This window comes from Peromyscus maniculatus, chromosome 4, assembly GCF_049852395.1.
Source record: "Peromyscus maniculatus bairdii isolate BWxNUB_F1_BW_parent chromosome 4, HU_Pman_BW_mat_3.1, whole genome shotgun sequence".
In the NCBI taxonomy this organism is placed as follows: Eukaryota; Metazoa; Chordata; class Mammalia; order Rodentia; family Cricetidae; genus Peromyscus; species Peromyscus maniculatus.
In genome coordinates, this window is record NC_134855.1 from 128854360 (window position 1) to 128880823 (window position 26464).

At 50.1% G+C, this 26464-nt stretch overlaps 1 protein-coding gene across 4 annotated transcripts; it reads left to right on the forward strand.

Moving 5' to 3' along the window:
- The first annotated feature begins 3316 nt into the window (after positions 1-3316).
- Entpd6 (ectonucleoside triphosphate diphosphohydrolase 6) lies at positions 3317-24120 on the forward strand. 4 transcript variants are annotated; one of them, XM_006985529.4, is made up of 14 exons: positions 3317-3501; positions 7243-7570; positions 9686-9762; positions 13338-13481; positions 14748-14823; positions 15644-15679; positions 16559-16647; positions 17575-17654; positions 18146-18210; positions 19485-19586; positions 20226-20363; positions 20767-20823; positions 22536-22648; positions 22872-24120. In XM_006985529.4, exons 2-14 carry the CDS (start codon positions 7279-7281, stop codon positions 22968-22970), a joined length of 1368 nt encoding a protein of 455 aa, XP_006985591.1. In that variant the 5' UTR covers positions 3317-3501; positions 7243-7278; the 3' UTR covers positions 22971-24120. The 4 variants fall into 4 exon arrangements, 3 of the variants coding, with proteins under 3 accessions (XP_006985591.1, XP_076426933.1, XP_076426932.1); XM_076570818.1 differs by lacking the exon at positions 3317-3501 and adding an exon at positions 4234-4345; XM_076570817.1 differs by lacking the exon at positions 3317-3501 and adding an exon at positions 4278-4393.
- The last annotated feature ends 2344 nt before the right edge of the window (positions 24121-26464 follow it).

Below are 26464 nucleotides of genomic sequence, written 5' to 3' on the forward strand. Positions count from 1 at the left end.
GTTGATATGCTAGTTGTCCTGCTTGGGAGGAAGCCAGGATCTACACCTCCGTCAAGCTGAAGGCTTCTCCCAGGATCATTTGCCCGGAACTTTCAGTCACTGGGCATTTCTCTGACTGATAGAAAACTCGGGTGTTCCAGAATCATGGGCTCTTTGCCGTGGGGTGAATCATGTGGGTGGGCACCGAGAGCCTCTGAAACCAAGGACCTTGCAGAACCGTGTTAGCCTGATTCTTTTGTTTGTCTTGTTCTTCTACAGTACTGGGATCGCACTACAGCCTCCCTCACCCTAGGCAAGTAACTGAGCTACATCCTCGGGCCTTCTTTGACATTTAAATTAGAGATAGGCTTTGATGAAATTGTCCAGACTGGCTCTGAACTTTCCATCCACCTGCTTCAGCTGCTTAGCTCCTGAGCAGCTAAGATGGCAGGCCAGCATCACGGGCCCTGCTCCTCCTCCACCTAACAGACTTACAGCTGGTGTAACTACGCAAGCAAACCTAGTAGACGGCATGCAAGACAGCGGCTCTCCCCACTCTTAGTCCCTGAGTAAGCTAAGATAGGACACATACTCATTTACTTCCTCCAGCACTTCCTCAGCCCACAAAGCAGGGCCAGTCATATCTGCTGTCAGAGCACACTCTCTGCATTCCTGCTCTGCCCACGTCTCTGCTATCGGCTCCATCATCTTCTCCAGCCTCCTCGGAGTGGATGCTTCTCATCATCTTCCTTCTCAGAAGGGAAAACTTCCGAAGCATCCTGATGAATCCATTTATTCCTTCAACAGACATTTTTGAATACTGTCCTAACTTGGGTTTCCCTGCATGCTGTCTGAGATAAATGTTTATAAGAGGTTGTCTGACTGGTGGTCCCCCAGGAATGTGTCTGAACCAAAAAAAGGGGAGGAAGGGGCTGGAGAGATGGCTCAGAGGTTAAGAGCACTGACTGCTCTTCCAGAGGTCCTGAGTTCAATTTCTAGCAACCACATTCTGGCCTGCAGGCATACATGCAGGCAGAACATTGTATATGTAATAAATAAATAAATCTTAAAAAAAAAAGAAGAAGAAGAAGAAAAAGAAGAAGAAGAAGAAGAAGAAGAAGAAGAAGAAGAAGAAGAAGAAGAAGAAGAAGAAGGGAAGGAAGCCTGGGAAGGAGAAGCCATTACTATGGGCAACCGAGGCTCATGCCTGCTGTGGACTAAAAACTGCACCTCTGTGAAGGGCAGACTGGGGTGTTAAAAGCTTAACAATTAGTTAAGAGCTGCATGCTATGAAGCATGTTAACTATGCACTCGTTACCACCTTATCTCAGCCTAGTAACACACAGCACATTAAGGCTCAACAATCTACATAAAATGTATTTCTATCCTGCAGATAGGCAGCCAGGGACAACAGCCTCCTAGACACATTGTTAGCCATCTCCCTCCTCCACGAAGGTCCAGGAAGGCTGCCTAGAGTAGAAGATATCTCAACAGTACCTTTCCACTACTTATACCTCGGACTTTGAAAAGCAGACCATTCTGAGTTTTATTATTTTATTAAGAGGACTCATGTTTTGGGCTAAAGCACTGAAGAAGATATTGTTTCAGTCAGAGCCTATCTCTAGCCCCCTCTTATCTCCAGATGCCACCTTCCTAGGGGATTGAATTGTTCAAGCAACAGAGAACTTGGCTGCAGTTGCTTCTGGGGAAGTTAACTTTATCTCCTTCAAAGTCCAGGCCGTCCCAAGCTCTAAAGAGAACAGCAAAGAGATGGCAGCCATCATGGGCCCTCTCTACCGCTAGATTGATGACATCATGGGCAGGCTGGGGTTGTAGGCTCCATGTATTAAAATGCTAGGTGATGAGCAAGCATTACTGCTTAGGGCAGACGCCTCTTTTGCTCTCAGGAAACTTACATTTCTGTAGTAAGACAGAGAATGAACCAATAAACAAGCCAACAAGTCATGATGAGCATGACATCCACTATGAAGGAAATACATAAAGAATGATAGGGAGGTCACTGCAAATGAAACGGTCTGAGAAAAGTTCTACAAAAGGAAACACCTGATAGAACAGCTTCCCAGGCAGTGAGTAAGCACATCTACAAACTGAGACAAATTCTAGAATGTGCGAGAAATGTGGTAAAAGCAGAGGAGGTGGTAAAAGATGTGAAGGAGGCAGACAGAAGCCAGGTCATTGCGGGTCCACGAACAAACTTCAAAACACTAGAAAATTCAGGCAAACTGTGAGGTGTAGTTTTTCTGCCATTGGATTAGCAAAGAACCAAAACTTTGGAAGGACTCCGCTGGTGAAGCTGTGGGGAACCCACACGTTCACACATTTGAAGAGTGTAAATTAGTACAATGACTACAGAGAAAATTCAGCCATATCTATGGAGTTGCTTTTCAAAGGGCCATATCGTTTATCATAGCCATTTCCACTTCTGATATTCTCCTACAGCACATCCACAGTCGGTGGCAAGATAGTGGATACTGTAGTGTTATTTACAACAAATCAGGGGGGTCGGCGAGCGACTTTTAATATCCACCAAATAAGAGACTATTGTTGTAGTCAAATCTCAGGGGTCTGATTAGTAAAACAAGGCAAGGTCCAATCAGCTACTCATGTGGCCATTTGCAATGGTTTCACAGCACTACTAGCGATTGCCCAGCCTGCTTTCACAGTGTCCCTGCACTCTGTGGCTAGCACCTACCCGCTCAATTTCAAGTGCCCTGTCTCGGCCATTAGAAATCCTAATTTCTGGGCTTTCCCAGCCGACAGAGAGGGAAATCATCCAGAACCAGGACCAACGACCCCGTACCTCAATGTACAGATACCATCACGTGGGCAGGCAGAAGAGGAGCCCTGATCTGATGAAGAAAAGACAACCAACTTGGGGGACATTCAGACAGATGAACTAGGGGCATACATTCGGGGTCTCACTGCAGTTAGCTGGCAACTTTGTGGCTTGCAGGAGGACATTATATACATAGCCAAGATAAAGGAGGCTTGATGGCACCGCATTCGCTTTCGTGAATGCGTATCTTATCACGTATTCCCTTGAAAGTAAGAGAGGAAGCAACTCGAGTGTGGAGAGATCCAGGGGGAACGCCTACAGAAGGACACCAGTCAAGACAAGGCTCCGTTCCGCCACGCCTCGAGGACTTGTCAGAAGAATCCAAGGAGCAATCAAGCAACGGAAAAAGCAACACACACACACACACACACACACACACACACACACACACACACACACACACACACACCGGAAGAGCACTTGGTTACTGCGCCTGCGTAGCCGACAAGCGCCACAACGCACGCGCATCGATGCCATCCCGCCTACCCGGTGACGCAAAGGGGACGTAGGCGGGGACAGCTTCTCGGCATCTGCTAGGTCCTGTCCACGCTTAAAGGCTGTGTTGACGCGGACCTGGGCTGGAGAGCTTGGTCCTCGGTGGGTGGTCGCTCTCTGTCTCGGGGTACGCCACTGCCTCCGCAGAGGGGCCGACGGCGCCGTGCAGGGTAAGCGGGACCAGCGGGGGGTGCTTGGCTGGGATGACTGACTACGGTGGGTCTCCCAACGCGCGAGTGACGGGGTTCCCCGTGGTGCGGGTCCAAGTGCCTGGCACCTCCTTGAGCCAGGCGGCAGCTCCTGGGGGAGGCCTCAGGATCACTTGCGCTCCCGGTCCTCTCCCCTTGCTGCCTTTCCCAGCTGCGTAGCCCTTACACGTTTGCACTACACGGTGGGACTCGTTCAGTGTTGTGAGCGCCACTGTAGGCCAGGCAGCAGGGGTCTCTGCCCGAATGCAGCCCATTCATTCGGCCGGCGTGTGCTGACCCGCCCCCAGCAGAGCCAGGCCCAGGCCCCTCCTCTCCTGCCCTGCACAGTCCTGCTAGGGAACTCAGGAAACTGGGGAAATCCTGTGTTCCGATTGTACAGACGGCCGGACTGATGATGACCGGGAAAAGCCTGCCAGGGGTCGGGGTGGTTCTGCCTAAGTTGGTGTGTGGCCACAGGTGCTTCGGGCTAAAGGAGGGAGAGGTTCTGGTGTAGACACCCAGAATGTAGACGTATAGAGAATCAGAGGGAACAGGTTTTTATTTTAAGAGCCTCGGGAAGTAACTGGGTGGTTTCGAGACTACATTGCTGAATAGGTTCCCGCAGACACAGCCCTTCATACTGAGAGTCTATCCAAAGGAATCAGTCGCCTGAAAATACCTGGGCCTTTTATGTCTCTGCAGGCACTTGTACCCCATGGTCATGTGTGGTAAGCCATACATCTCTACATCACAGGGAGTATAGCGAAGTCTCATAGCCACAGTAGGAAAATCTCAGACGCCCACGAAAGAGATCCCCCAAGGAAAGGTAGATGAATGTGATTACGGGCTCTCCTGGGGCGCTGCAGAGCAATGGGTAGGCCTGAGTAGTATTAAGGGGAGGTTTCCCTATTCCTGTTGCCAGCGTATTAACAATGTAGTCCTTAAAAAATGCGGCAAGCATAATGGAAAATCCAAAAATTGAGGGGTTTTTGCCCCTCTCCTTCTGCCCCGGAAGGAGTGTAGGCTAATGTGTTGTGTATCTGAGTCCCTCCTGGAGCCTCATGGACAGAACCTGAGAGGCGTAGGTACCAGCCCACAAAGGCATGGCACCCTGCAAAAGAAATCAGGAGGTCGTCTTTCCAGGGCTGTTGATGTGTGGGCTTTTTCTCTTCTCCAAGAAAAGATTTTCTACAACTACCAGAAGAAATAAGTGATGCTTTGTTCGTGTGCTTTATTTTTGGACACGTACTTAGCATGTGCAGCAGTCATTTGCAATCATGGCTTGGTTCCTGTACTTCAGTGCCAACCTGGAAAAATCTTGCCGCTGCCAGTTCAAATCAGATGGAGCATATTTCTGAGATCCAGCTCCCCCTTCTCCCCTCCCTTCCCCTCCTAACGCCATACCTACTACATTCTCTGACTCCACACTCCTAACAGGAAGTGGACTTCTCCTAACTACCTCTGTTTGCCTCTGCATGCTGCTTCCTGGTCTGCCTCCTGCGCATTCACCACCTGGCTTTACTTCTGCCTGCCGCTTGCCTTTTTTTTTTTTTTTTTCCTTTTCTTTTCTTTCTTGCTTGATTTTTTTTTTTAAACTCTGTTCTGTAAAGTGGAAACTAAGGTTGAGTTGTTTTCCTAAGGAGGCCTTTGGGGAGTCTGATCAGTATACCATCACTGGGTGTTAGGCATGGCCACAGAAAAGTGATTGGTCCTTCCTGCAAGTGTCTTAGCTATGAACAGACACTTCAACCCAACAGAATAAAATCGGTGTGTTTGGAGTTGAGCCTCTGAGACGTGGAGTTGGCTGTGGACCAGTCTGTCTGGTCCTGTGCCCCCTGGATAGGGTGTTCTGTTTGGATTGTTAATAGCATCCTGAGCTTGCCAGTGTGTAAATGCAATGATTGTAGGTCTGTGAACTCATATGTGTTGTCAGGCTGTCTAAAGTAGAATCTTGTATTTACAGGCTGGGTGTAGGGCACTCAGGGCACAAGGTGCAGACATTCAGGCTGGGGAAGGCAGTAGAATTTGGACAGTTGGACAAAATTGGTCCAGTTGATGGCTGAGCATTCTGGGAATGAGTAATAGTATGCATAAAGGGCCTGGGACAGGGAGCTGACAGGCAAAAGGAGGCACAGAGTTCTTGGAATGCATGGGCAAAGATAAAAGGTATTGAATAAGTTACAAGGGCCAGGCCTCAGCAGGGGATGAGATGTGATCTCAAGAGCAGTGTATAACTCTCGTATATAACCACGTGAGACCCAAAGTAAAGCAGGAGCTGGGGACTAGAGAGAGAGGCTTACTCCTTGGCACCTGCCAAGAGCCATTCTGAGCTCTACATGGGGCAGGAACTGGGAAGGGTGACATGTCTTGTTTTCTTGCCCCAGTTTGGGCCTCTTCCCTGGGCCTGGGGCACAGAAGCAGTGTTTATGTGACCTGAGCTCTGAGAACACATTGAATTCCCAAATTCCATTGTAATTCATGTGATAGCCCACCATGAGCAGCCACTTTGCAGAGGAGGCCCGTGGAGGAACTAGCCTGCCCTAGTCACACACCTCTGCCGGCAGGACACAAGTCTTTCTTGTAGCCCATACCACCAAGCCTCCTGTTTGTCTAGAATTAGCTGCTGCATTTCCATAACTCACAAGAGTGAGGAGTGAAGACCGACAGACATCCCTTGAGGACAGGAGAAGCCTTGAGATTCAGGCCCCTCACTTCTCATCTTTTTAAGACTAGGAGCTACTAAAAAAAAAAAAATTTGCCGGGCGGCGGCGGCGGTGGCGGGGGCGGCGGCGGCGGGGGCGGCGGCGGCGGCGGCGGCGGCGGCGGCGGCGGCGGCGGCGGCGGCGGCGGCGGCGGGGGCGGCGGCGCACGCCTTTAATCCCAGCACTGGGGAGGCAGAGGCAGGCGGATCTCTGTGAGTTTGAGGCTAGCAGGAAAGGCGCAAAGCTACACAGAGGAAACCCTGTCTTGAAAAAAAAAATTTTTTTAACATCCTAGGATGATGGTACACACCTAGACTCCCATCACTGAAGAGTCTGAGGCAGGAGGATTGAGATTTGAGGCCAGCCTGGACTATATAGCAAGAACCTGTCTCACTCACCCTTTCAAAAAAGTTAAAAATTAAGTTTTTAAAGTGAATGATTGATTTTTTTTCAGAGTTTATTGGACCAAAACTGAGGGCATCGATTTAATTTATTTTATTTTTATAGAATTTTATGGGCTTTGAAAGTGCCAGACATCATTTATCCCTCGACAGGAATGTTTCTTATAAATGAAAGCAGCATCCATTAAACATCCAGAAAAATAAGTTCAGTGTCTCACACCTGTCTCAGGCTCACTGTAGTTGTTAGAATGGCCAGTTTTCAAAGCCCCTGGGAAAGCAAATTGCTGAAAGTATAATCTATGAATTCTGTGAGTAAAGATTTGAAGACTGGGTGGAACATGCAGATCTGTTACCCGGAGTGATCTGTGGACACTGGGCTCTTTGATATGATCAGCAGCATGTCCCAGTGTGGTTTGTGGGGAAGTTACCCAGCATTTATGACCCTCAGTTCTGGACCATCCCTTCCAGAATCACCAAGAAAATCAGTTGTCTCCTCTGACTTCTGGGGGAGAGGGGGCTGCAGACCAGTTTTGAATTGCATACTTTGTCACCAGACCTGGGAACTTCTGACACCCGCTGTAGACTACAGCCTAATGTGATTTGCCTAATTCTCCCTTCAGCCAGCAGCAGCTCCGGAGTCCCCAGCAGACCGAGAAATGAGAAAAATACCAAACCATGCGACTCTGAGGATGACGAAGGTGGCATACCCCCTCGGGCTGTGTGTGGGCCTGTTCATCTATGTCGCCTATATCAAGTGGCACCGGGCGTCTGCTGCCCAGGCCTTCTTCACCATTGCCGGGGCTGCCTCAGGGGCGCGGTGGACCCAGCAGGCCTTCAGCTCCCCAGGCTCAGCTACACGTAGTCACGAGGTTTTCTACGGGATCATGTTTGACGCTGGGAGCACTGGCACCCGCATTCACGTCTTCCAGTTTGCCCGGCCACCTGGAGGTATCTGTCTGACCATGAGTCATTATGGGCTCAGACATAGGGTCTGCCTTTTCCCCTCGCTCAGGGCAAGGCTCTTAACAACTCCTGACTTCAGAAGACTGTGGGCTTGCGCCCCTGCCCTAGAGTAGCCCAGAAGCCTCTTAACATGAAGTTATTAAGGCAAAGTTCAGCGGTAGAGCACGTGAGGCCCTGGGTGTGAGCACCAGCACTTGGGGGTGAAAAATTGCAGTTGCTAAAAATACTTACTCAGTGGACACAAAGCCCACGTGCACCTAAATTCCCCAGGAGCCTGAGGTTCTTCTTATATTTTGAGACGACCAGTGGCTACCATTAATGGGCAGTAAGACCCTAGAGGACATTTAGTTGCCTGTGCCCTCCCTGTCCATAGCAGGCCTGGTGGCTGATCCTGGGATTTGGGCCATGTCATGTTGATGTTTCGAGATCTCAAGGCAGGAAACAACTGCAGACTCAAGCTCACGGGACCCAGAGCCCAGGCCAGTTAGAACAGTAGCAGAAACCTGGGACGGAGCCTTGCAGCACCTGCTGCTGTGGGTCCTAAGGGCCTAGCATGGCACTGGGAAGGGGTCTGTACCTCAGGCTAGGCCTGCCAGCTTTGCTTCCCAGGAATGGGGACTTCAGACAGAAGGTGGAGACTTTTTCTCCAGGACCGCTTGGCTGCCTGGCTCTTTACTCATCTCTCACATCTGGTGCCCTAAAATCTGCCCTCTTGTGCATCTGACCTTCAGTCAACCAGCTTTTCAGCCCTCTGCTTTGCCCGGGTCCATATCCAGGTCCCTAGTGGCCAGACACTATCCTGGCATTAATTGCTCTATCAGCATGATATCCCTGGTATCTCTCTCCAAAGCTACAGTAGTCTGTTTTACTTGCTTCCGATTTAATTACTGTTTATTTTTATATGTTTGAGCCAGAACTTTGCTTTACAAGAAAGAAAAAAAATGTCATTGAGGATAAATTAGATTAAAAAGAAGTTTGTGTTCATTTAAGGTTTTAAATTTTAACAGTTAATCTGAGTGTGGTGGTGCAGGCCTTTAATCTCAGCCCTTGAGAGGCAGAGGCAGGTGGATCTCTGTGAGTTCGAGGCCAGCCTGGTCTACAGAGGGAGTTCCAGGGCAGCCAGGGCTACATGGAGAAACCCTGTCTGAAAAACAGCAACAATAATAATTTAACAGTTAATTCTTGCTGACTCAACAGCATACATAATGCTCTAGCCTTGTAATGGTTAAACATTAAATGCCAGATCTACGTACTTACCTCCAAAACTGGTTTTGAAGCCAAATGTAACAGGTGTGGTTAGGAGGTTTTGCTCAGTGTTAGAACACTTTTCTAGCATATTTGACGCCCCAATCAATTTCTAGCACCAAATTTTAAAAAAATAATCTAAGTTTAAAGTAGTAATAGTTATAATCCAGTGTTTGTCTTTAAAGAGAATAGTCTTTGTGAGAAAGTTTTATTCCTGCTTTTTTGGTTCTATTTTTCCTTCCTCAGCCTTCATATTCACATAGTCCTATTTTGGACTGGTGTCTTTGGCCACAGGATGCCTCTGGACACTTTCCTTGTTGTGATCTAGTCTGTTCCTCCTGGCATCAAAACTCAACTTCTTAAGAAGAAAAACAAACCTTCAGAAGCCTGTTCATGGCCCATATAAGGATAATATTTCAGAGTTACGGACATCATTTTTATTTTACAGTTTAAGATCATTTATCTTGTTAAATCAGCAAGAATTATCTTAAAATTTAAGTAAATTATCCTTAATAGAATTGAGGTGTGAGTTGTTTGTTTGGTTTTTTTGTTTTTGTTTTTGTTTTTTTTGGTTTTTTTGCAGTGCTGGAATTCCAGGGCCTCTAGCATGCTACGCAAGCACACTCACCCCAGCCTGCCTCTGTGTGCCAGATGTGTGTGTGTGTGTGTGTGTGTGTGTGTGTGTGTGTGTGTGTGTGTGTACTAGATAGCAGAATTTAAACAAAAATAATGAATCCCTCTTGATTGGTCTCCATGGTCAGGCCTCTGCTCTTAACCTCAGCTGGTCTCTGCTGTATATAGTAATACTCCTTGTATATATTCATACTTACATCTGTTAAAAACGTTTCCCTTTAGAAACTCCCACCTTGACCCATGAAACCTTCAAAGCACTGAAGCCTGGGCTTTCTGCTTACGCAGATGATGTTGAAAAGGTAACCACCATCTTGTGTCTGTTTGCCTTCCAGTGTTCTCTAACCGACTTCCTAGCCAGCCCCTTCTGAACCAGATCAGTTGGCCATCTTCTGAGGGAAGGGTGACTTGGGTGCTGGTATGCCTGGGGTGTGCCGCATCCCGGAAGATAGAGAGGTGGGAGAAGTGCGGGTCTCTCCCACCAGGGTGCTGACATCATGAGGCCCTGACCCTGGGGTGTCCCGCAAGATAGAGAGGTGGGAGAAGCGCGGGTCTCTCCCACCAGGGTGCTGACATCATGAGGCCCTGATCCTTATATGCAGTTCAGAAGCTCACACCCACAAACGTACAGAAGCATTATTGGGGGGCCGAAGAGATGGCTCAGTGGCTAAGAGCACTGAGTGCTCTTCCAGAGGACCCAGGTTCAGTTTCCAGCACCCACATGGCACCTTACTACCACTGGCACTTACTTACTGGAACTCCAGCCCCAGGGAATCCGGTGCCACTTTCTGGCCTCTGTGAGCTCTGCACATATGTGGTGCACAGACATGTATGTGTTCAGGCAAAACACTAATACAACAAGAAAATGAAAAGAAAAGGTTATATTTGGGCTTTAAAATATTTGTATTAGTAATGTAAGTTTTATGTAGTACTGTGTGATACGGGGAACCAGCGATGGAGCCCAGGGCTTCCCAAGGCTAGACCAGTGCTCTGATACTGAGCCAGGACTCCCCATAGTGACTTTGTAATTTTAATTTTTCACTGCAGTCCTCTGCTGGAAGGTATAACAATTACTGAAACTGAACATTAGTGTTAAACTGTTAGGCTAGGGCCTGCAGAGAAGTCCAGTGGCAAAGTGCTTGTCTAAGATGCCTGGTACCCTGGGCTTCCTCTCCAGTACCTGTTCCTGAAAAGATAAGTAGCAAATACAAAACACAAATAATTTATGAAAGCCATAAACCAGATAAGCGTAAAAGAATAATTAATTGTAAGAAAAAATTCCATGAAGGTGAAACAATATTTCTGAAAGTATGTAGCGTCGAGACTTCTGATGTCCCTAATGTTTTAATACACTAACATATGTGAACCAAGGACTCCTGGGCTTCTTCTAAAGCAGAAACTGCTTGCCCAGAGGGTTGTGACTTCCCTGGCATTCTCCCCCCCCCCCCATTTTTTTTAAATGCTGGGTTTGAAACCCAGGGCCTCTCATGTGTTAGGCAAGTAGCCACCATCCTTAGTCCATGTCAGCATTCCTCAGACCCTGAGCTAGTCCATTGTTCAGCCCACAGGGGCATCGTGGTTTCAGACAGGGTAGTGCAAGGCTTGGCTGTACACCAGAGGAATCGGTGATTCAAGGGTAGCCATCCAACTAAGCCGCATTAAATTTCACAGGTTTAGAGTAATAAGCTGGTGAGATTTTAAAAACCCGACTTATAGGTAGGTGATGCACATTCAGGGGGAGGAGTGTCCGGGCTGCCTCCACTACATGCCCTGCTTTCTCACGGAGCCTTCAAGAGCCACTTGTGCGTCCTGGGACCGATAGATACTTGAGACTTGTCCTCGTTTTTATTTTGCATACACAGTAGAGAGGGACAGTCTGTCATCTAACACAGACTTGACCACCCACGTGCACAAGGGCATCTTTGGGTGGATTTGTGGAGTAGGAGTTCTGGATCAAAAGAAGGTAAGTTTTCCCCTTGGGCAGACTTTACCCATTACCCCTGTTTACATGCCAAGCCACCCTTTGAGCTCTCTGGCAGGTGGTGTGACCCCCTCGGTGAGGTTATTCATGGGACTCAGTTCTACAAGGGACCCTGGAATTTACTTGTTCCCCCATGCTCACGATAGCCAGGGAAATCACAACCCTGTGAGGTCACCTGATGTCTTAGGTAGGGTTTCTTTGCCGTGATGAAACACCGTGACCAGAGAGCAAGTTGAGGTGAAAGGGTTTATTGGGCTTTTCCACATCGTAGTCCATGAAGGAGGCCAGGGAACTCAAGCGGGGCAGGAACCTGGAGGCAAGAGCTGATGCAGAGGCCTTGGAGGGGTGCTGCTTATTGGCTTGCCCATCATGACTTGCTCAGCCTGCTTTCTTAAAACCCAGGACCACTAGCCCAGGGGTGGTACCACCCACAGTGGGCTGGGCCCTTCCCCATCAGTCACTAGGTAAGAAAATGCCTTACAGCTGGACTTTATGGAGGCATTTTCTTTTCTTTTCTTGTTTTAATTGTTATTCTCCTCTCATACAGTACATCCCAACTACAGCTTCCCCTCCCTCCACTCTTCCCAGTTCCTTCTCCCCCAGATTCACATCTCTCCCTCCCCTCAGAGAAGAGCAGGTTTCTGAGGGACACCAACAGAACACAGCACAACAGGCTCCCGTCAGACCAGGTGCAAACCCTCACGTCAAGGCCGGACAAGGCAACCCAGTGGGAGGAAGAATTCAAAAGCAGGCAAAAGAGGCAAAGACACCCGCCTCTTCCACTGTCAGGAGACCAACAAAAACACTCAGCCAACCTCTGTAACATAACCACAGAGGACCTAGCGCAGACCCATGCAGACTCCACGATTGCCACCTCAGTCTCTCTGAGCCCCTATGAGCCCTGCTTAGTTGATTCAGTGGGCATGCTCTTAAGGTGCCCTCAACCTCTCTGGCTCCCATAGTTCCTCTCCCCTCTTTTCCATGGGTTCCCCAAGCTCCAAGGAGAGGGACTCAATGGAGACCTCCAACCTGGGCTCTCTCGCCGCCTAATTTTTGGCTGTGGGTCTCTGCATCTGCTCCCACCAGCTGCCGGAGGAAGCCTCTCCGATTATGACTGGACTAGGCACTAATCTATGAGTATGGCAGAATATTGTTAGGAATAATTTCGTTTATCTGTCTGTCTGTCTGTTTTTGCCAGTCGTGTTTGGTTCTACCCGAGGTCTCTGGGCTCTCCAGGGGAGGCATTTTCTTAATTGACTTTGACTCCTTTCAGATAACTCTAGCTTGTGTCAAGTTGGCACAAAACTAGTCAGCACGGGTAGTGACAGGCCAGGGCATGGGTCTTGCTCAGAAAGCATGACGGTTACTCTAGAAGGAGGCTCAGCCCCACGACCCTTGACCTGCCTTCAGCCACAGCATCCTATACCGAGGGCTGCCCTCTGTGTTCTGACCCCCTGTGTTCTCACAGATGGCCCAGCTCTGCTCGATGCTGTGCTCCCGCTGATTTTGAGAAAGATCCGACAAAGGGGCCAGGAGGTGGGGTGGTGGGCAGAAGCACCAGCTTCAGATGCCTGGGGACCTGAGTTTGAGTCCCAGAACCCACCTAAAAAGCCCGGTGTGCTCAGTCAGCTAACCTGTAGTGAGTCTGCAGCGGCAGAGACGAGAGAGGCCCTGCCCACACAAGGCAGAAGGTGAGAGCTGACTCCTGGAAGTCAGCCTCCTATCTCTACATGTAAACATGTGCGTGTGTGCGTGCGTGCGTGCGTGCATGCATGCACACACAGCCCCCAAACTTAATTTTTAAATTAGGTAATATGTTTAATACGCATTTTAACGGGTGGTGGTAACTGGGCAGTGTTGTATAACAGCCCTGCTTTACTTTCTCTACATCCACAGAGTGCTCAGGGGATCCAGGAGCTTCTGAATGTTGCTAAGCAACACATTCCTTATGACTTCTGGAAGGCCACCCCTCTGGTCCTCAAGGCCACAGCTGGTTTGCGCCTGCTGCCAGGAGAAAAGGCCCAGAAGTTGCTGCAAAAGGTGAGCTTAGCCATTTCCCCCCGGAGGGGGAAAGGGTCACTAAAGAACGCTAACCCTGCTGGGCATGATGGTGCACATCTGTCGCCCCGGCACCCGGGTGGCCAAGAGGACAGTTTCAAACCAGAGGCCAGTCTGAGCTACAGAGTGAGACCCTGTCTCTAAACAATATAGCCACTAACCTTCCAGCTAGTGTCAAGCAGACAGGATATTGAGGTGTCCTGAAGGGAAAATCCTTGGAATGTTCACAGTATCACAGTTTGGAATCGTCTATGTGACATTTAAGAAAACTACTTTGTTTTACAATTGTGATGTGCTCCTGAAGGGCACCCCCAGGTGTGTGAACTGAGCTGGCATCTTAGCCCAAACTCAGATGTGACTGCCCAAGAGACCCTCAGCCTCTTCCCCAGCCCCAATGCTTCTTGGGGAACCTGGTGTCCCCACATAGCCACTTTGCACTCTATACTGGGGCTACATCCTCAACCCCAGAACGCATTTCTAATTTTCCCACCAAGTTTGGGAAGATACGGTCTCCCTCAACTTCTAGACTCTTCTTATACTGTTAACCTGCAAGATGGTGGCACAGTACACCTTCTTAGGACACAAGGGAGGTAGGGGTGACTAAGTGTACCAAAGTTTCTATGTCCTGAGACTCCTTAGAAAATGGAGAAAGAAACATACCTAGTTGTTCACACCTTCACCTCCTTCTGCCGGGCTCTGATGGCACATGTCCCTGGGTCTGTGCCCCCACCTATATATACATAGGCCATATGAGTGGTGCCCAGGTTTAAAGCCCTGACTCAGGGCTTCTTGCCTTTCATCTCTCAACCCAAAGCCAGGCAATGTTTGGGGACTCAGTGTATTCCAACTCTCTCTAGGCCATCTTTTCTCTCAGAACTCTCCTATCTCCAGCAGTTAAAGACGAGATACCTGGAGTAGCATGTCTTTTAGCTGTTCTATAGATATCAGTCAAGAACACCCCCACAGAAGATCACAGAAGCTTAAAGCAGTTTAATCTTTGTGTCTTAGAACACCGAAGAACCCTCAGTGTTCTGCCCTAGCCAGCTGAACACACAGTGCCCTGGGAATCTCCTAATCTTGCCTCTGGAGAATGAACACATCCTTCTGCCCTGGCTGGGGTGGAGGGTGAGATAATCATTGTGTAGACCAAACTGACCTCAAACTCCAGATCTCCTGCCTCATCCTCCCAAGTTCTGTACAAGTGTACCGCTCCATGCCAGGCTAAGAAGTGTTTCTCTTTGCGTTTAGGTGAAGGAGGTATTCCAGGCATCACCCTTCCTGGTAGGGGATGACTGTGTTTCCATCATGAATGGCACAGATGAAGGTACAGTAGACAAATGAGCATCTCCTCAGTGCATGTCCCAGTCAGACAAATGACTCTCGGCTGCCGCTGCCCAGACTCCAGGCCTAGAGGCACTGTAACTAGCCTGTCAAGATCCTGTTCCCAGTTTGTTAAAGACGGGTTCTTATCTTGACCAGCTTCCAACCTGGTACAGATAAAACCTCAGAAAACATCATGCTTTGGGTTTTAAGGACATCTAGAAAATGCTGGTTGCTGCTGTGCTGGGAACATTGTGATTATGTAGCTCATTCTGAAACAGACGCTTGAGGTTCCTCCCAGGCCAGTAATTTTCAATATGACCTTAAAAGTGAGCTTATCTTGAGGGCGGGGGGAACACTGGGTTCTTTGCCTGCCTCCTTAAAAAATGGAAGCTGGTGACAAGGTCCTGGAGGAGACATGGCATTTAGTAATGTGTTCTAGGTTTTTAGTGTGTGCCCAAGCCCCTGGGTTCTTAAGTGAATACTGTTCCTCTCTTTTAAAGGCTGGGAATGGCAAGCAGTGCCCACCATGCCCCTGAAATCTGGAAATAGGTAGCAGCCCTATGTATCAAGAGATAAAATGTGGTCTAGAGAGACTTGGTACTCTTACAGAAGACCCAGATTCAGTTCCCAGCAACCATATGGTGGCTCATAACCATCCATAATTAGTTCCAGGGGCTCCACCCCCTCTTCTGGCCTCCACGGGCACCAGGCACACACGAAATCCACAGACATATATGCAAGCAGAACACCCATACACAAAAAATACATTAATTTTTTTTTTTTTTTTATTTAAAGGAATTGAAATGTCTGTTCTTTTACAGGTGTTTCAGCATGGATCACTGTCAACTTCCTGACAGGTGCGTGTCTACTGGGTGGGACAGGCTAATGGCTCACCATCCCTAGGAAAGGAGTGCCTGCCAGGCTTCCTGAAGCACAGAGGCCCCATTACCATAACACCCAGATTCAGTGTTGCTGGCTTGGAGGCAGACTGGGGTAGCGGCGTATCCAGACAGGTCAGGCGGTGTGAGCCCAGATATACATGTGTTCATAGCTCCTCACGGCCCTTACTTTTCTCTCAGGACAGCCACACCCAGCATCCACTGGGACTTTGACCTGTAGTTTGTTTCTGAGAGAAGCAGCGAATTAAACTTAGTCAGGTCTTCAGATACTGGATATGACGTGAGTGCTGGTCACCCCGCCAAAGCATCTGCCTTGGAAACGGGTCGTCAAGAGATACTTTCAGATTGGCCCCTGTACTGGAGGATGGTAGTGTCTGTATGTAGAAAGAAAAAAGGGGTTTCCTGGCAGGTCTCACCGATTTGAGGGCAGAAGGACACTGGTGGATAGGTAGGGGATGGCTACCTCAGATGCTTTGGGAGAACAGAATCCGAGATGGGGCTAGTCAACGAGAATGCCTTGTAGGGAAGACCTGTGTCAGAACAGCGAAGAAGTTGGTGTTCCCTGGGAGCTGAGGCTGGCCTTGCCAGAAGACAGGCCAGTGTGAGCGTTTCTCTCAGTGGTCAGAGTCGTCTGTCACTCACATCAAAGCCACAGCTGGTAGAGCCAGGGCTCTTGGATACTTTTAAGTTGCTATTTTTTTTTAAGTAGTTGCAGCAGCTTCCACAGCCTCCTGCTCCCCCCACCCCACCCCACTGAAGGGCGGCTTCTGACCTCTCTTTGATCTCCCTGGCGTTCTCATATCCTTCCTAACACTGTCCTCACTCACTGTGATCTAGGCAGTCTGAAAAGCCCAGGAAGCAGCAGTGTGGGCATGCTGGATTTGGGCGGTGGATCCACTCAGATCACCTTCCTCCCGCGTGTCGAGGTAACCAGCCCTGCTTGCCTCACCAGGTGTGTGCATCGCAGTCAGGGAGCTGCAGGCACCCAGAGGAGGCCCCTCAGAGAAGGCCCCCTGGCCACTGGCAGGCGTTCCACCCCTCTGGGTTCTCTCACGGATAGCTTCTTAGATTTTAATTACACGCTAAAAACCAAATAGAAACCAGTGCGGTGAAATCAAATGATGACTAGGAGGCTTTGGGCTTGAGACTAGACACCTCCCATCCCCCACGAAGTTCCAGGAGCAAGAGTGGACAGTATGGCTCATGGGGGCTGGGGAGCTCAGCCTTCTTCAAGATAAGTGTTCTAAAGAGATAGAAACACTTGCGTTTAATGGCGTCTGCTATTTTAAATACCTCTCGTCACCCACACTGTTTACTAACAATCACATCTTGTTTCCAGTGGAACAGTGTGTAAATAAATGCACTCGTACACACCTAGTACCTGAAGCTGTGGTCCTATTCAGATTATTAGAGACAGACGCTGGTCTGGTCTGATTGGACTATGTGTGCCAGAAGGTGCAAGATGCAGCTGGTCCAGTGCTGTCCACCTGTAATCCCAGCACTGTGGAGGCTGAGGTTGGAGGATTTGGAGTTCAAAGCTAGCCTGGACAAGCTAACAGGACCTTGTCTCAAAACAATGATGATGATGATGATGATGATGTGCTGAGGATGTTGCTCACTGGCTAAGTACCTAGAAGCCCTGGTTTGATCCCTAGTATGGAAAGAAAAACAGAAAAAAAGCTTCTAAGGGGAAACACTCTGCATGGTTTGGTTTTTTACCACTTGCTCCTCATTTCATAGCCAAAGACTTAATGGAAAGTTCATTAAATGTCCCTGTTCTTCCAAATGATTCAGGGAGGAGGGCTTGGTCTTCTGGGAAGACCGGGCAACAGTAGCTTCGTGTTCCTCCCCAGGGCACCCTGCAGGCCTCCCCGCCTGGCCACCTGACCGCGCTGCAGATGTTTAACAGGACTTACAAGCTGTATTCCTACAGGTGGGTTTGCCTGCTCCTGGTGCACCGCCCACTGCTGCCTTGTGGTGGGACCCTTTCCCCATGTAGATGCCAGGTCCCAGAATCCCCTGTGCCAAGTGACTGCCTGGGCCCTTCTTGTCCTGCCTCTCCTGCCTCTCCTCCTGCATGCTTCATTTTTAAATTTCCTGTAAAATCGCGTTCTTCTTTTCTCCTCATTCTGTTCCACTTTGGGGGAGGTTTGGAAAGACTAAGAGGTGAGGAGTTGGCTGCCTACCGGCCACACGGCACTTGCAATAGATCCTTCCTGAACCCCATAAAAACAGATGGGATCTGTCTCCTTCACTGCCACGCGCACAGCTTCCATAAGAGCTCATGACAGGCTCCCAGTTCAATGACTTAATGTTTCGGCCTTGGTGGAAGGCTCGTAGAAGAAGCAGGAACACCTTTCTCACTCCCACTAAGCCCGGGCAGGAGCATGCGCAGCCCAGCCTCACCAGGATTTGTCTCCACAGCTACCTGGGGCTGGGACTGATGTCGGCACGACTGGCTATTCTGGGTGGTGTGGAGGGGAAGCCTGGTGAGTAGAACACTTGCTCCAGGCTCTGTCCCTACTCCCGGTGCCTTTTTCCCCTTCTGCTACACAGCAGTGTATCAGCCACTGCCCCACCCGGCCAGCCTGGATGGGGTGGGCCCAGACCTTATCACAGAGAAGACAGACTATGGGGTGACATGTTTACCTTTGTACAACCTTCTAAGTTACCATTCTTAAAAGAGAAGCTATGAGGTTGCTAGAGGGATGGCTCAGTGGGTAGTTGCACCGGCTGCTCTTCTGAAGGACCCAGGTTCGATTCCCAGCACCTCCATGGCAGCTCACAACTGTCTGTAACTCCAGTCCCAGGGGATCTGACACCCTCTTGCTAGCTCCTGCAGACACTGCATACATGTGTTATACCCACGTACATGCAGGCAAAACAACCATGTACATAAAATGGGAAATTTTTCATTTAAAAAAGGAGAGATAGTAGGGAAATAATTTCTGAACCGTGTCACCCGCATTTAGAATCACCTCGTGTGTCAGCTCTCTGTCACTGACAGGAACTGAGACAAATGACTCAGAAGTTTGTTCAGCTTATGGTTTGGGAGGTTTAAGTTCATCATCACTTAAATGTGTTGCCTTTGGCACCATGAAGCGGGACATCATGGTGGGAGCGTGTGGCAGAGGACACTGTCCCCCTGCTGGCAGCAGGAGACAGAGGAGGGAAAAGGTCAGGCTCCAGTATCCCTTCAAGAATCTACCCTGGTGACCTAACTTCCTCCCCTAGGCTCCACCTACCAAAGGTTTCACCCCACCTCAGTAATGCTAAAGGCTGGACACTTCAGCACACAGCTCCTGGGCCTGGTTCATGCTGGGGAGCACAGACTCACTCTGTAGAATGGTAGCACCGGGTGGCACCTGTCCTGGCCTTCCTACCAAGCTGTCAGTTACTGCCATCCTCGGCCATCTGTAAAACTGGGTTGCGACGGTCTCCTCCAAATAGTGTCATTGTGATAACCGGTGAAGTAACACTAGGCCCAGCATCTGGAACCACAGATGCCCACAGATGCATTTCACCAGGGCCACAGTCATGGTTCTGGGCAAGTGAGATTGGCTGCCACCCTTGTGACAGAGCAGGGGTTTTCTCCAGCTGGCCCAGACTGCCCTGGACTGCCCTGGGAGTCAGGTCCCCTTGTCCCCCAGCACCCTGTTATAGCCTCTAGCATTCTCTGTCGGGCCCACCCAGTCCTCTAAGCTCTGTGTAATGGACACAGCACTGTCTCTTTCTTCCTTTCATGGTCATCTCTCTATTGCAGCTGAGGATGACAAAGAACTGGTCAGCCCCTGTCTGTCTCCCCGGTTCAGAGGAGAGTGGGAGCATGCTGAGGTCACCTATAGAATTTCAGGACAGAAGGCAGGTAGGTAGCATTGCTGTTCAGGCTCACTGGGGTCAAAGGTAGTCTGCTTCCCCCCGTTCCTTTTCCGGATACCTCTAAAAAGCAGACACCAATACAGACAAGACTGTCCCTTCCCCTAGAGTGCAGGCAACCGAGAGCCGTGGCAGGACTGTGAAGGTTTTTGTTGAGAGCTGGGGCCTCCTCTGGCTACGTCCCTCTTCAGGGTCTCTGCACAAAGTCTCCTTGTCTGTCACCAAACACTTCTTTCCAAATAGCCCAGTTTCCCAACAAAACTCCAGTGAGGAAGGAACCGGCTGCCCTGGGGCCTGAGACAAATGGCCACATTTGGGCTCCTGGCCCAGGAGCCCTGCTCTGGCCAGTTCTGTGCAGAGAGAAGTGAAAGCTGCTTCCTGCCAGCAGCCCAGGACACACACAGCCTCCGCCACCCTGTCACTGGCCTTCACCCTGGTCTTGTTATTCTGGGTCCTTTGAATTTCTTCTAGGAGAAATACTGGGCTATTATTCCCAGGCTGGACACAAGACATGCGGCATGTCCGCCTTTGGTGTGTGGCTAGCCTGGTTCACATGGATGCGAGCTGTGTGACCTATGTGCCTTGGCCTTGCTGACTTTGGCTGGGTGCTTCCTCCTGCCTTTTGCAGTGGGCCTCTATGAGCTGTGTGCCAGCAGAGTGTCAGAAATCCTCAGAAACAAAGTGCACAGGACGGAAGAGGCCCAGCATGTGGACTTCTATGCTTTCTCCTACTACTATGACCTTGCAGCAAGCTTTGGTCTTATAGGTAAGGGCCGGGTCAGTCTGGGCAGAGGGCCGATGCTAGCCTGTAGTGGCTTTGTTGGTCTGGGTGAAGTGAGTGGGCTGAGGAGGCAAGGTGAGAGAGAGGCAGGAAGTTATAAGCCCCTTTTCATAGGTAAGCTAGTTCCTTTGAGCCAGTTAGTAAAACAGAAAGGATCTGTTGTGGATACAGATCCCGCTAGACTCACTCTCTGTGGTTTACTGCCTCGCTTTACCCCGTAGCCTCACTCAGCTCAGGAGCCACCCGGGATGGGTGGCCACATGCCCTCTTTCTGAGGAAGAGGTTGAACCTGCACTGAGGGGCTCTTCTAGACCCAGGGACCCAGGACAGGGTAACCAGTCAGCCAGTGGAGTTTGCCGAGGCTGACAGTGTCTATCTTATCCAACAGATGCAGAGAAAGGAGGCAGCCTTGTAGTCGGAGACTTTGAGACAGCAGCCAAGTATGGTGAGTGGTGCTGCACTTGTCAGGGTGACAGGTGAAGGGGGTATGGGAGCAGAAACCCCGTGCGCTCGTGATGGGCACAAGGCCCAGAACTGCTGGGTTTAGTACCTTATTCTGTCCGTTAGCCAGTCCTGAGCGGTGTGTAAGGGCGGGGTTCAAAGTGTACTAGCATCACCCAGGGCCTAAACCCCAGATACAACCTCCCGATGGAGGGTATCCCCAGATGTTAAGGGCCACAGTTCCAGTGCCTGCCACAGGACTCTGGGACACCAGGTCCCTCATCTCAGATCTCTGACACTTTTTCTCTGCTGCCAAAGTAACCCCAAGAGAATCTTCCCTGGGATGGTCACAACCTCTTCCTGATGGTCAAATGGCCCTGAGGAGGTGGGGGGTTCCAGGACCGTGGCACCTGCTGTGGCAGCATCCTGGCGTCTCACTGAGTTGCCTTTCCTCTCCCCGATGCCCTTGCTGCAGCCATCTGGGTCACCCCACCATAGCACCCAACACTGATGTCATGTCCATATTCAGCTCCTCTGGTTGCTGCTCCCAATTTGCTAGTCAGAGCAACTAAGCTTTGTGCATTTCTCCACAGGAAGTTTCCCCCCTCTCCCTCTCCCACCCTCCCACGCCAAAAAACAGGGCATTTGTACGCCTTCCAGTCACTTCTTGGCTTTTCCCTAGACATTGGGTCTCTAGATGGATTGATTTGCCCCTCTATCAAGAATAGACTCGGGGAGCGGTAAAAATGGTGTAAGGGTGTTGGCTGCACAGGCGTGAGGATCTGAGTTCAAATCCCCAGAATCCACATAAAAAGCGGGTGTGGTTGCCTGTGCCTGCAAAGCCCAGGCTGTGGGGGAGAGGACAGAAGGATCACTGAGGCTTGCCGGCCACCAGCCGAGCTCCAGGTTCAAATGAGAGGCCTTGTCTCAAGGGAATAGGGTAGAGTGATACAGCAGGACCCCAGCTGTTTTCCTCTGTGCCCACACAAGGACACACACACACACACACACACACACACACGTAGATTTGGAGTCAGCTTTAGTGTGGTTTTCATGTCTTAGAAAGGCTGGATTCTAGTAATGTTGACATCTGGGAAGTGTCAAGGGTCTCAGATGCAGAGGTATGGCCGAGGGAGGGGGAGGTTCCACTGTTACCCCAAGGTAAGACACTCAAGTCTGTCTTGGTCCTGGCGTCCAGGCCTAGTGGAGGTTGCGACTGGCTTCCGGGCCTGCCGGTGGGGTCACTACAGTGCAGATTGACAGTAAATCAGAAGTGAAGAGCAAGGTGGGTACCCACATGGGTGGGGCCAGGGTTGCCTCCTCCCCAACCCCAGACTGCCGAAGAGTGGTTCTCAACCTGTGGGGCATGACCCCTTTGATAAACCTCTATCTCCAATTGAGGACAGTAGCAAAATTAGCTGAGTGGTGGCGCATGCCTTTAATTCTAGCACTTGGGAGACAAGCAGGTGGATCTCTGAGTTCGAGGCCAGCCTGGTCAACAGAGCGAGTTCCAGGACAGGCTCCAAAGCTACACAGAGAAACCCTGTCTTGAAACAACAACGAAGTAGCAAAGTTACAGTTATCAAGTAGCGATGAAAATAATATCATGGTTGGGGGTCACTATAACGTGAGGAATGCATTAAAGGGTTGCAGCGTTAGGAAGGTTAAGAACTACCACTGGTCTAGAACATGACCAGGCACGGGCATCTCTCCCAGTATGCCGCACCCTGGAGACACAGCCACCAAGCAGCCCCTTTGCCTGCATGGACCTCACCTACATCAGCCTGCTGCTCCATGAGTTTGGTTTTCCCAGGGATAAGGTGCTGAAGGTAAGCACTGTGTCTTGGATTCCACATTCCACTTGTGGGATGGGGTGCCGGGGACTGTTGGCCCTGCTGTTTGCATTTTTATCTCCCGCTCCCGTCCTTGCTGTGAAGAAACAGCCCAAAACTGTGTATAGCTTCCTCAGCCACGGCCTTCCTCCGCAGATGCACCCAGGCTCTGTAACTCAGGCCTCTGACCTTCTCCTTTCCTTTTCTTGGTCTTTTCAAGCTGGCTCGGAAAATTGACAACGTTGAAACCAGCTGGGCTCTGGGGGCCATTTTTCATTACATCGACTCCCTGAAGAGAGAGAAGATTCCTGCCTTGTAGCAGCCAAGCCCCAGTCCCCACCCTAGCCGGAATTCCAAGGCTCCCAACTCCACGGACCCCTCTGTCCTGGAAGTGACACCTTCCCTGAGGAGCCTGCCCCTGGCTGGGACCCTCCTCGGCCTGCAGTTTCATCTCCTGCAGATTGGCCTGGGACATGGCCCATGCACTAGCCCCCTACACCACACTAGCTGGGGCAGGGCCGGGGTAGGAATGCTGCCTGGCCTGAGGCCATCTCCCTGCCTTGCCTCCCAGTGTGCAGGGAGCCAGGTGGGGCCCAGGGCACAGACTGAGATAGGGATGCAGCCCTGTTCCTATCCCGTCCATCTGCGGGATTGTGGCTGCTTTTGTGTGTTTCTGTGACGTGGGTCTTGTTTTGTCTCCCAGTCCCTGTTCCCTCGTGAGCTAGGCCTCTCTCTGCTTTCCCAGAGTTGTGGGAGCTGGAGTCGGCTGGCCCAGACACAGTACAGTCTCCAGGGGAGCACATCTTGAGTGTGTACATCTCTTCCTCAGGATAGACATGAGGTTACTGGAGGTCTACTGTTCCATCTTTGGATGGTATAGCATTAACTGATGTGGGGACACTGAGTAGGAAGAAGGTGGGACAATGCCTCTTTTGTTTGTTTGTTTGTTTGTTTTTTGTTTTTCAAGACAGGGTTTCTCTGTGTAGTTTTGGTGCCTGTCCTGGATGCTCTGTAGATCAGGCTGGCCTCGAACTCACAGAGATCCTCCTGGCTCTGCCTCCCGAGTGCTGGGATTAAAGACGTGCGCCACCACCGCCCGGCTGGAACAGTGCCTCTTTACAGACCCAGTGTTCCAGCTTTGCCGAGCATACGGTTATGAGCAGAGCTATAAGAATACTTAGGGCTGTGCACTCAAGCACTACCCTGTGAGCTGTGAGTGCTTTATGTGAAAACTGAGCCCCCTTTCTGGACACAACTATGTCCCCGTGAATGTATTACTGCTGTGAGCCACTTGCAGACCAGCGGGGCGGATCGGAAAGCTCAGCCCTGGAACCATACTGCCCTCTACCCCGCCCTCCTCCCTGGGCTGCAGCTGGCTCCCTGTGGTCCCCTCGGTGAATGTACAGTCTATAGAATAAGCTGAGCCGATGTCGTTCTACTCCGAATAAAGGTTTACAAGGGTTTCTCTCCTTTGCCTCCTGAGTGAGCACCCAGCATGTAAAGCCTGCCCAGCAGGTGGTAGCAGTAACCAGCAACAGCAGGGCCACCCAAGGCCTAGATTGTTTCAGGGTCCAGGGGCAACCTGTCCCAGCTCTCCGTTGAGCTCCTCCCCCTCCTGAGACATGGTGACTGTTTGACCAGGGACCGCTCTGGGTCCATCATCTCTAGGTCATTCTGGGTTCAACAATGATTCCAAGAGGGTCACGTGCTTGGGGAAGGACAGTGGGTCCACTGATACCCCAAAGGCTCCCAGCCTATGATAGATTCGCAAGGTCTGGTGTTAATAAGACTGGTCCCGAGAAACGCCTCCTACCCCCCACCTCTTACACCAAGCAAGAATGCCACTTGGACTGGCCAGTGCAGAGGGAAGGGTTCTGCAGACCAAGTGGGCAATGAAGACTCCAAAGAGCCAGCTCTCACTTCTCCAACACCTTTTTCATGCCACTCTCCAAGAGGGTCTGGCCTCATGACCCCGAAGAAGCTGGTCCCTGTACAGAGGAGCCTGCATTGGAGGGCTGTGGTTGATATCTTGGGTGGCTTCTCACTACAGAAGCAGTAACGCCACAGGTGACAGGGTAGGAGGGAGCCTGGGTAAGACCTGACATCCCTGGGGGAGCGGGGTGGTCAGGGGGACCCCAATTCCAAGGCAGTAGGGAGACCCCAGAAGCAGAGCAAAGTAAGCCTGGTAGTCTCCCTTTAATGAAACCTTGGAGGGGCTGGTGACCAGTGTGTATAAGGTGTCCAAAAAAGATAGAGCCGGAAAGGGTCCTCCCAGATAAACAGTCACCCGGGACCAGAGCCCGGAGGTGGTTATTGCCGAGGAGGGCATGGAAAACCCTGTGCTTTCCCACACTGCCACCCAGTCCGTGGCAGAGTCTCCTCTGCTCACTTTCTTCTGTAGCTGATGGCCTGAATATTTAAAGACCCACAGAGGCGAAGCACCAAATCCACAGGACAGAAATAAAGAAGTGGATTCATTTCAGGTAAAGGTTAGTGATCTCACTCATGAAAAAGTAAACAGCTGGATACCTCCCAAAAGAACACTAATAAACTATGGGATATTCTTAGGCCCAGCAAAACATGCAAGTCACTCCACTCTTGGCATCCTTCATAATAATAAAGAGGACTTTATTGTCTTTTAAAATTTTAAAACAGCTGCATCACTCTGGCCTGTGCGCCTCACTGAGTCCATCCGACACATCCCAGGCACCTCCTGCCATGCCCCTGCCCTACGCTGTTCCTGCCTGAATGGCAGACCCTGGCTGCATGCTGTGGTGGGTGGTGACACTCCCACATCCAGATGACAGGACCTCAGGCTGTCCTCCTACCTACAGGCCCGTGTATGTGGGCCATCTTGACACTGTCTGGTCAAAGACATTAGCTTTTTTTTTTTTTTTTTTTTTTTTAATTTTTTTTTTTTAAAGATATTTTATTTTGTATACAGCATGTATGGCCAGAAGAGGGCACCAGATCTCATTACAGATGGTTGTGAGCCACCATGTGGTTGCTGGGAATTGAACTCAGGACCTCTGGAAGAGCAGTCAGTGCTCTTAACCTCTGAGCCATCTCTCCAGCCCCAGACATTAGCATTTTAAGTTGGAGTGGACGTCGCCAGGTTTTTACCCCGCAGGTGACCGGGGCTGCCTTCCCTCACCAGCACAGCCACTCCCCACAGCTTGATGTCTGCCGTTCTGGCAGATTGTAAAAGGAGACTGATGATCCCGCTATCCCGCTGATCTATCTTTGTGTCTAAGGGCCAGTTGTGTTTCCTGCGGAACATCTGTTAAGATCTACATTTTCTACCATTTTTCAAGAACACTGGTCATTTTCCCTCTGATTTTAGGATCTTTATTAAGGAGATAGCCCATTGTGATAAGATGGTCAGTTTTTTTTTTTCTCCACTCCCTTTTGATCCTATGGTCGCTTTTTAGAGTATAAACTGATCAAATCTATATTTACATGCAAATTGATCGTGTGGCTTCTAGACTTTGTGTCACAAGTACAGAGGCTTCCTCACTTAAACCGTTTTAAAGTCCTGGGGTTGGGGGTGTGGTGCACTGGCAGCGTGACCCAGAATTCAACCCCCAGCCCCACAGACTAACCAAATGGACTTTGTATAGTTTTAGTTTTTCCATTAATTAGGAGCTTGAAGCTTTTGGATACTTTCAAATGCAAGAAGGCATTGTGATCTACTCATTTTTTAGAACCATTTCAGAGTCCTTGGAAGGGTGAGTTCAGGCTAACAATACTGTCTGAGGTAAAGACAGAGACACCTCCAGGATGGCACTTTGCAAAGCATGATAGTCGGAGTGG

What these genes read in the sequence shown, in the direction of transcription:
- Entpd6 (XM_006985529.4), top strand. Translation starts at nt 7,279, where the DNA reads ATGAGAAAAATACCAAACCATGCGACTCTGAGGATGACGAAGGTGGCA. An exon ending in CCTTCCTCCCGCGTGTCGAG is followed by an intron (nt 16,648 to 17,574) that starts GTAACCAGCCCT and finishes GTTCCTCCCCAG; the next exon opens with GGCACCCTGCAGGCCTCCCC. An exon ending in TACAAGCTGTATTCCTACAG is followed by an intron (nt 17,655 to 18,145) that starts GTGGGTTTGCCT and finishes TTGTCTCCACAG; the next exon opens with CTACCTGGGGCTGGGACTGA.